This window comes from Sciurus carolinensis, chromosome 5 (genome assembly GCF_902686445.1).
Source record: "Sciurus carolinensis chromosome 5, mSciCar1.2, whole genome shotgun sequence".
Classification (NCBI taxonomy): domain Eukaryota; kingdom Metazoa; phylum Chordata; class Mammalia; order Rodentia; family Sciuridae; genus Sciurus; species Sciurus carolinensis.
The window spans coordinates 143,150,269-143,160,979 of record NC_062217.1 but is presented as its reverse complement, the minus strand read 5'-3'; the positions used below and the strand labels follow the sequence as shown (position 1 = coordinate 143,160,979).

The 10,711-nt window shown below is 34.5% G+C and overlaps 1 protein-coding gene across 2 annotated transcripts in view; it reads right to left on the bottom strand.

Moving 5' to 3' along the window:
* Positions 1 to 496: 496 nt before the first annotated feature.
* LOC124984740 (cytochrome P450 2C9-like) overlaps positions 497 to 10,711 on the bottom strand; it is a 49,234-nt gene continuing 39,019 nt past the window's right edge. For both annotated transcript variants that reach the window (XM_047552738.1, XM_047552739.1), the window contains 3 exons: positions 9,557 to 9,744; positions 2,474 to 2,615; positions 497 to 678 (listed from right to left, as the gene is read on the bottom strand). In XM_047552738.1, coding sequence (XP_047408694.1) covers positions 497 to 678; positions 2,474 to 2,615; positions 9,557 to 9,744 — 512 coding nt within the window. The remainder of the gene's footprint in view (positions 679 to 2,473; positions 2,616 to 9,556; positions 9,745 to 10,711) is intronic.

Sequence of the window (10,711 nt, the reverse complement as noted above, 5' to 3'; positions counted from 1 at the left end):
TATCGTCAGAACTAGTTCCTCCTTCTACCCTAAACTTTGAACCTTTAACTACCTTCTCTTCTTTCTCCATCCACTCACACTCTCACCCATCCCAAGTTCTAGCAACCATTACTTATCACTAATCTAAGAGCTTGTTGTTTTTATATTATTCAAAAATTAAAATCATGTTACTTTATCTTGCTGTGCATGACTTATTGCACTTCCCATAATGTCCCCCAGATTCTCCTTGGTTTAAAGTGATGGCATACTGAAAAACCACTTTTGCGTTAAAATGCAGAGTGGCTAATGCAAGTGTTGGAGTAAGTGTACAGGAAGCACACCTTTGTGAAAACTGAGGACACTCTCCAGTGGGTTTGGATGTTCACTGGAATTCAAAGGAATAGGGTGGTGAGAAGCAGGTCAGAGGAGACATGCCTGACAGGGAAGGAGGTGGAGCATGCTCCAAAGAGGAGATTCCAGAGTACAGCACAGCAGCAGCCAAAAAGACTGCTCTTCTTCAGACAGGAATGAAGCAGATCTGGTATGCAGGTGGCATAGAGATGAACCCCGTGGAAACTGGGGTGGTATCAAGATCCTTTGGGTCCACCACAGATTTCAGGTGAAAGTTCTGTAAGATGGTGGTCAGGAATAAGAACAGTTCCATGCGGGCTAGCCCTTCTCCTACACAAATCCGCTTTCCTGAAAAAACAAAACAGCAACAACAACAACAACAACAACAACAAAAAAAAAAAACCAAGTGAGACAGGGTAAATTCTCCTTGCACAGTATATTTCTGACTGGTACAAGAAAAACACAATCACTCTTCATTAATTATTGGGTGGATGGATGGATGGATGGATGGATGAATGAATGGATGGACCAAGAATGAATATAGTGCTGGTGTTATAGATCAGTAGTAGAGTTGCATAGTTCATGTGAGATCCTGGGTTGGATCCTCAGCACCACATAAAAATAAATAAATAGATGAAAAATTAAAGTTATTGTGTCCATCTCAACTAAAAAAAATTTTAAAAGAGTAAATATAAATGACAGCTGATTAGATAGAAGGATGCACACACCTGTTATTCACCTAATAATTTATCAGCACTGCTCATTCCATCAATATTTATTGAGCATCAGCTCTATTCTAAGAAATAAATTAACCATACCCACATTAAAACTGTTGTTTTGACATTTCATGTTTCCATTAATCTGTTTCCAAAAACAAACCCTGATTACTTGTGTTCCCTATTCCCAGTCTGATTTCCATCTTTCCTCCCATTCATCTGATCCAATAAGTTTCATCAGCCTTTAACATACAATGCAGTTTTAAGCTTTATCTCATTCTGTTCCTTTTGCCCAGGATGCACTTCATACTTCTATCAGATCCTAGATCAAGTGTTATTTTCTTTAATACTGTTTGTGATTTGACCAGACAGTAGAGTCTTATCCTCTTTGGTCTTACTCAGCAGTGAAGCTTGTATTACTTAAATCATTACTCACTATTTTTCTAGCCTTCTGAAATACGAGCTCCATTAAGGAAGGGCTAATCGTTGCCATATGAGTGTCTATAGTACAAAACCTAAAAGCAAGCCTGAAGAGCCAAAGAATAAATTTGGGCCATGATATGCCAGAGATTCAGCACACACTTCAGGTTTGAAGGGCCCTGTATCCTAACAATTAAGGATGTAAGGAGAAGAGGGTACTCTGGTGTCCTAAAAGGATGATCTGCTCCACCCAAAAGGTTTGCTGACCATCATTCACCCGTCAGAAGGCTCTTGCATCCTTAATCAGAAGCAAATATCCTACTCCTATTGTCACTTGCCTGTGGTAAATGCCCTTCCTCTCTTCAGTTCTTTTTCTTTGCCTCTTATGAGGGAACTCTAGTGTCCTTTCTTCTATTTGAATGTCACTCAATCCATTTTATGCCTCACTATGTGGTATGAGAGAATAGGCAGGAGGCATTTTCTCCCTCTGCTATCATGAACAGCCAATCCTTTCTTCTTTCTCCCACAAGACTAGTAATATTGAATTACAACAATCACTTTATCAGTCTGCTTGGTTAATTGGGACACCTTTCTGCCCTATTCTGTGCTGCAGATACTTACCATAGAGGCACCATATGGAAGGTACTCACCAAACTTTTGGAGTTAGATACTTGTCACAGGGAAGATAAGGACATTCGAGATGAATTTCATCTCCTGAGAAGTGTTCTTGGAGCACAGTGTTGTAGTTTGAGGCATGACTCATTGGACCCTTTCTGTAGCTTTCTTACTTTGGAAGAACTAGGTCAATTGACCCCAACCCCCCATAAGAGAACCCAGTAATGATGTTGTAGCCTGATCTTGGACATTGTATGGGCACTGGGAGTGTTGCTCTTGATCATGTGCAAAGAACATTTCTACCAGCTCCAGAATGACCATTATGCAGGTTTAACTGATCCCATGAAGGTGTCTGGCCCATTGAAGTCCCAGTAGAAATAAATTTCTATTACCTGTTGAGAAAGGCATGAAGTAGTCACTCTTCTTGAATTTTCCATTCTTATCCAGGAAATGACCAGGGTCAAATTTCTCTGGGTTGGGGAATTCTTTGCTGTCATGCAGCACAGATGTCAGTGATGTTATTATGGTTGTTCCCTGCAATGAGCAGACACAGATAAACCGAGTTGTAAAGAAGCCAGAGCTATAGAAAATGTTGAATATGCTTAGTCCAAACATTATGATCTATACATAAGAAGACCTTTTCCAAAGAACAGCAGTGATATTTCCAGTTAGCCAACCAAGTAATAAAATGCAAGTTTAAGGTCAGTGACTAGAACATTGATAAAATGTTCCCAGTAGCATTTGACATAGGGAGTACTTGAGTACTTGAGCTCCAAACTTTCTTTTCTCCTCATCATTATGTTTGGATGCTGATGTCTACTTATAATCAATACTCTATTTTATCACTTCAGTTTTCACACATCTTGTATAGGATTCTGCTTTAAAAGGGGTCTCCTCGACTGTTGAAATATCCTGGATATTGTTTAGAAAATCTTTCTAGGATAATAACATATACAGCAAAACTAATTTAATGTATTTAACATTATCACAAAATTTGACTTTTCTTAGAACTGTGTGGGAATCTCTCACTTTATTATATGAATCCTAGGTCCCCCCAAATGCAATTGCATGATAAATTTTGAAAAAACAATAATTTTCAAAAACTTGTTGACAACCATATATAAAGGACAAAGTTTTTAAAAGTTCCATATTTGTTTAAAATCAGTATGTGAAAGTGTTTATTTTTTCCACCTTTTATTGGTATTTTACAATTATGTATCATACTGGAATTTTTTGTTTTACATTCATATTTGCACATAATATAACACTATAATTTGGTCAGTATCATTACCTTGTTCTTTCCCTTTTCTTTTACTCCAAACTCCCCCTGGTCCCTTTTGTCGTCTCCACTGATTTTTATTCAATATTAATGAAAACCCCACTGATTTTTTCCTTTCCCCCCCTAATTTCTACATGTAACAGTAAGCATGTGTCCCTTGACTTTCTGAGTTTGACTTATTTTGCTTAACATAATGCTCTCAACTTCCATCTCTTTTCCTGAAAATGACATAATTTCATTTTTTATGGTTGAATAAAATTCCATTGTGTATAGGTACCATATTTCTTTATTCTTTCATCTGTTGATGGATATCCAAGCTGGTTCATGTATTGACTGTTGTGAACATTGCTGCTATTAACATGGATATGCAAGTATCACTTTAGTATGCTACTTTAAGTACTTAGAATAAATGGAGGGGTGTATTCAATTATGCAGTGGATCCTGGGATTACAAATGTTTCTTGAGGATGTAAAGACAGATATAATTTCAAAAATTGTATCAGTTGAACACTTTTCATAGAAAAACAAGTAGGCTGGGCATAGTGGTGTGTGCTTATAGCCATAGAGTCTGAGGAGGCTAGGGCCTAATGATTGCTTGAAGCCAGGTATTTGGCATCAACCTGTGAAACATAGAGAAATCTTGTCTCAAGAAAAGAAAGGAAACAATTACATGATCATTTTCTCCAAGACACAAATATTTAACTTGAAACCAATCACCAATTTAATTGTAGGAGCTAAAACTATTAGAATTCTTGAAAACATGTAAGGGCAAATTGAGCAATCTTGAGCTGGTAAACATTTTTTACATAGGAAATAAAGTGCAAATTATAAAAGAAAATCTTGATTCTGTCAGCTTATCATAAAGTTAAAAAATTATGCAATAATATTGGTCAAAGGTAATTACTTAATAGAATTTAAATTATAATCAACCTCAACATTTTTACACAAATGTTCATATTGCTTATATTTAAAGACCAAAAACCAGAAACAACCAAAATTATCCAAATCCTTAGGAGTGAATAAAAAATTCAAGGTATTCTCTGTAATGGAATAGGATTTTGTAATAAAAGGGGATGGACTACAAATACATGTAAATGAAAATGAATCTAAAATGTATTCTTCTACATTAAAAATACAGACACATGAAAATAGAATGGAGACAAGTAAGGTATAGGGAGGGGATTAGGAGGAGGAAGAGGGGAGGAGAGGGCACAGGAAGATACTGGGGAATGAAATTGATCAAATTATTTTATGTGCAAGAATCAATTGAACACAAAGAAACATATTATTCTGTAAAATTATTATATGCCAATAAAAATTTTTAAAAATTTGGATCAATAAGAAGAGTATTGGAAAATAATAAATGAAGGTAAAACCACCAGAGATAAATGATTTGATTAGGTAGTGTCCTATGTCATATTCTATTGTATGACTTTCTTGATAAATCAAAACCATAGACACAGAAATCAGATCCCTAGTCACCAGGGCCTGGACATGAGGAAGTATGATTGGCTGTAATAGGAGGATAAAGAAATTTTATGGGGTGATGGAAATACTATATCCATAGACAAAGTATCTCTCTGTGATTCTTAGGCTGGTTTCAAACTTGTGGGCACAAATCATCCTCCTGCTTCAACCTCCTGAGTAGCATGGCCTATCATGCCCAGCAATATTTTATATTTAAAATTTTCTGTAGTTACATCAGTGCATATATTTGTCTCAACTCATTGAACTGTATACATAAGAGAGTAAGTTGTAGGTTGGGGATGTAGCTTAGTGGTAGAGTGCTTGCATAGCATGCACAAGACCCTGTGTTTGATCTCAAACACTGCAAAAAAAAGAAAGTGAGAGAATTTATTTTACAATACATTACTTAGAACTTCATCAAAAATAGAACAAGGTTAAGTAATATTCCATTGCATTTCTATGCCACATTTTCTATATCCATTCTTCTGTTGAAGAGAACCCAAAATACATTCTACCATCATGTATAACTTAAAAGCACAAATAAATTAAAATATAGAATAAGGAATGTATCAAAATTGATATATGGTTAAATTAAGTTTTCCTCTCATTTTCGCACAGAACCCAATTTGGACTTTTCAGAAACCATTATTGCCACCAGTGATACGTTCCTTCATAATTGTTCTATGGATGTAAGGCAAATAAACCTGTATGCAACAGCTTTATGCAACTTCCAGTGTTGCTCTTGTTTCCACCCAAATTAAAGGTATTCTGTTGCATTTTTATTTTATATTAACAAAAGAATTCAGGTACTGCCTTACGTTATACATACAGCCACATTTTACATGCTAAATACTATGACTGGCCTATTACACTGCTGACAAGCTTTAGGCAATTTGCAAAATTTCTTCGTGAAAAACAACATTAATGAGCCCATATTGGACATTCCAGTTTGCACTTGGAGTATATACCAAAAATTGGAATTTCTTCATCATAGAATATGCATTTCATATTTTTTTCTTTTATTTTCTTTTTCTTTTTTTATTTTTTTATATTAATTTTTTTATACAGGGTATTGAACTGAGAGTGCTTAACAACTGAGCCACATTCCAAGTCATATCTCATTTTATTTTTTATTATTTGATATAGAGTCTTGCTAAGTTGCTAGGACATCACTAAACTGTTGAGGCTGGCTTTGAACTTGCAAACCTCTGGCCTCAGTCTCCTGGACTACTGCAATTATAGGTATGTTCCACTGAAACTGTTACATTTTTACTTAAATAGATACTGCCAAATTGTTCTTCAAAATGGATGTACCAGTTTAGAATTCTGCCAGCAGCACATGAAACTGTTCATTGATACAACATAATGCTTTATTAGCCTTTGCATTAGAGATTTGGATGAAAATAACATCCCCTAGTATTAGCTTTTATTTTGCAGATGTTACCTGGTCAACTCTCACAGAATCATAAGGAAGAAAATAAGGTATTATCAACTGTGAGCAAATAAGAAAGCCAAGGCTCAAAGGGATTACAAATCTAACCAAGATAATAGTTAAGAGTTTCAAAACAAGGTAATTTGCATTTCTAGGTAACAGCCTGATATCCATTTTCTGGATACAGTTGACAGAAGGCAGTACCTGATTTGTTTAGAAGGCAAAGGGGAAATACTCTTTCACACAAGTGACATTTACTTCACCTGCTGCCCTACATGTGCAACTGTGATCCTGATTTTGCCTTTTCCTGCCTGAGAAATCAGAACTCCCCAACACAAAAGAGACATGCTCTTACTGCACTAATTATCATTGACCATTCCACGTCTCAGAGGAAGCCATCCTTCTCAAAATGTTTCATCAGGCATTTCAATATTGTGTGTGTGTGTGTGTGTGTGTGTGTGTGTGTGTGTGTGTGTCTGGAGGGGGCAGTTTTATTGTCTGCCACCTGTCCAATTCAGTCCTCAAGTAAGAACCTCTGTCTTAGAGGTGCAATTGCTTCATTGTCACACTGTTTAACATTTTAGAAAGGCATCATGGTACATGAAATGTGGATATTCATGATACTTCCAGTTGTGTAATGTAGGATAATATCATAGAATTAAATACAAGATTATTTTTAGCAAAATAAATGCATATTTCATAGAAAATGGGATTAAAAAAAGAATATCAATGATTCACTCATATTCAATTCAGTTTTGGCCACTCAGTGAGACAGCACCAAAATGCATTTTTGTGTGTTGTAGGTTTTAGGTTTGGAGGATTTCTTTTTCAATTATGTACTTATTTATGATGTGAAGTTGTATTGCATGAATGTAAAGATCAAATCAGGATAAGTAGCATTTTCATCACGTTATTTTTTCTTTGGTTGTATTTGAACTGCTCTCCTCATTATTTATAAGATACATAATCAAGACCTGTACAGTAATGTTATCCTAGTGTGCTATAGAACACTAGGATGTATTGCCTCTATCTAACAATATTTTGTCACCATTGATCCAAAAATGATGAAAGACACTGAATCCTACTTGGGAAAAGACTAAGATAAGTGCTGTCCTACACAAAGACCTCATGCCACACATTTAAATTTAATTAGTGAATAATTAAGTTAAATAAAAAACTAAACAAATTTAAAGTAAATAACACTGGGCAGCAGAGATATAGAATATTTTTATCATTCATAAAGTTTTGTGGAAAGGGCTCAGACCAATAATTACAAATCACGACCCATCAAATCCATTCTCTCACCTATTCATATATAGCATTTTTAAAAAATTAAATGGCCATTATTCTATGAATTCTAGGATTATGAAATATGAAGCAATAAGAAGTCAAGCACAGTGGGGCATGCCTGTACTTCCAGTAACTTGGAAGGCTGAGGCATGAGGATATCTAGTTCGAGGTCAGCCTCAGCAACTTAGTGAGAACTTAACCAACTTGGTAAGTCCCTGACTCAAAATAAAAAATTAAAAGGGCCAGGTTTAGGTCAGTTGTAAAGCACTACTGTGTTCAATCCCCAATACCAAAAAAAAAAAAAAAATAGGAAGGAAGAAAACAAAGATGGATTATAATCTTAAAATCGCATTTAATACTAATATTTAGATTCAAATATTCTTTTGATAAAATCATGTGAATTGCTTAAAAAATGAAATATTAATACATTATTTGATAGATGAATCTTATTTTTATTTTTTTAAATTTTAATTCAAATACAAATACAAATAATAAGAAATAATAATAATACAAATGGGATCAACTATCATTTCTCTTTTTGTACACAAAGTACCATTTGTATAATCATAGGGTAATGATGCTTGCCTCATTCTATTATTTTTCCTCCCCCACACCCTCTCCACTCTCATATTCCTCTATAGAATTCATCCTTCTTCCATTCTTGCCTCTGTCCTGACCCCCTTTATGTATCATTATTCACTTATCAGAGAAATCATTTAGTCTTTGTGTATTTGAGATTGGCTTATTTCACTTAGCATGATATTCTCCAACTCCATCCATTAACCTGCACGTGTCATAATTTTATTCTTCTTTATGGTTGAATAATATTTCATTGTGTGTATATACCACAGTTTCTTTATCCATCCATCTATTGAAGAACATCAAGTTTCTTTCCACAATTAGCTATTGTGATTGAGCTGCTATAAACATTGATGTAGCTGTGTCACTCTACTACACTGATTTTAATTCCTTTGGGTGTAGCCCAAGGAGTGGGATAGCTGGGTCAAATGGTGGTTCCATCCCAAGATTTTGAGGAATCTCCATACTGATTCCAGAGTGGCTGCACTAATTTACAACCCCAACAGTAGTGTAAGAGTGTAACTTTCCCCACATCCTTGCCAACACTTATCATTGCTTATTCTTGATAATAGACATTCTAATTGGGGTGAAGTGAAATCTTAGAGTAGTTTTGATTTGCATTTCTCTAATTACTAGAGATGTTGGTCTTTTTTCATATATCTGTTGATTGCTTGTAGATCTTCTTCTGTGAAGTGTCTTTTCATTTCCTTAGCACATTTATTGATGGGGTTATTTGTATTCTTGGTGTAAAGATTTTTGAGTTCTTTATAGATTCTGGAGTTTAGTGCTCTATCTGAAGTTTGTGTGACAAAATTTTCTATATAGCTCTCTCTTCACATAGTTTATTGTTTCCTATCTTTCAGGGCTGCAGATATAGCTCAGTTGGTGGAGTGCTTGCCTTGCATGCAGGAGGCGCTGGGTTCAATACCCAGCACCACAAAAAATATATAATAATACAAAAAATTTTTTAAATCTTCAAAAGTGTGAAATCACTCCATTGGAAAAAATTCATTATCAGAATAAATAAAGAAAATACAAAAAGAATGAGAACACATACAATAGCGATTAACTGAAATATTCAACATGTTAAGATGTCAATTCTTTCCAAGCTGATCTATAGATTTAATATAATGCTGAAAAATATCCCAGGAGAGTGGTTTTGGAAATTAACAAAATGATTCCAAAATTCAATTGGAAATAGAAAGAGCTGAGAGTAGAAAAAACAATCTTGAAGGAGCAGAACAAATATGGAAAATTCACACAGCTGGATTTCAGGAACAGTTATGGAACTTCATGACCTAGTCTGTCCAGCACTGAGACCATCAAGGTGCTTCATTGGATTAGCTTTGTACTTCTCTCCCATGGGTTGGCAGAGGATTGGGACCATAATGCTAATTTGGGGACTTGAATGTGAGAAAAACAATCTTACCTTAGGGATGAAGTAGTTTCTGAATTTAGTGTCACAGTTCACTGCATGGGGCAGACTGGTTGGGATGAGGTCAATGTATCTCTGGATCTCATGCAGGACAGCCTCTATATAGGGCATACTGCTCTTGTCCTGCATGCAGGGGCTGCGGTGTCTGCCAATCACACGGTCAATCTCTTCCTGGACTTTTTCTGATAAGATATAAATAAGACTAATGGAAAAGAGAAAAATAGTATATTTCTTAAAATAATTCAGAGTTATGTGAAGCATCACGGGTATATCCAAAAGGTATTAGAAATATGACTTATATGCAATAAGTACTTCTGGACATTAAAAAGATCACCATTATGCTGTATTATCTATTTATATCTATTTATCAAGATCTATCAACAAATACATAAATACATACATGCATATACATAAAAGTATGATACATGTACACTTATGACTCTCCTACACATTAGGTATTAAAACATACCTACAAATTTATATAAGCTTAACATTCTAGCATATATCAAATATTAATATAAGTGATAAAATGTTTCAAAATATCACATCATCTCATAATTCATTAATTATCATTACTGAAAGCAAAAGAGGTATAAACATTAATTTTATGCCAAAATAAAATATGATTATAAAATTAAATTCTACTAATGAATCTCTTTGTATGTATGCATATGGGTTTTTTTTGTGTGTTTGTGTATAAGTCTGTGTGTGCTTTTCAGTGGAACCCTTTTCAATTTCTCATTCTTCATATGTAGTCTTTTTGAATCATTGAAGAAGTTTCTTCTAAAAAGCTTATATTTTTAAATAATATTCTATCTTGGTTTCTTGATTTATCCAATTTTAGAAAATTTCTAATGACAGAATGGTAAGAAAGATTAAGATCCATCTCTACTCCTTGCAAAATACATACCATGAATAAATATGCACACCCACACCCCTCACATACTTTCCCTCTGTACTTGTATTTTGATCACAATTTTTGATTATATTAATATATTTTCTTTACACTATTTTAACCTCATAAACAATGTTCATTGGTAAGGTAACTATGTGTATGTTTCGTTCATTGCATATGTTTAACTTATATTACAACAACTTATTCCAAATCCTAATTTTCTAGTTTCTTATTATATAGTATATCCAAATTGT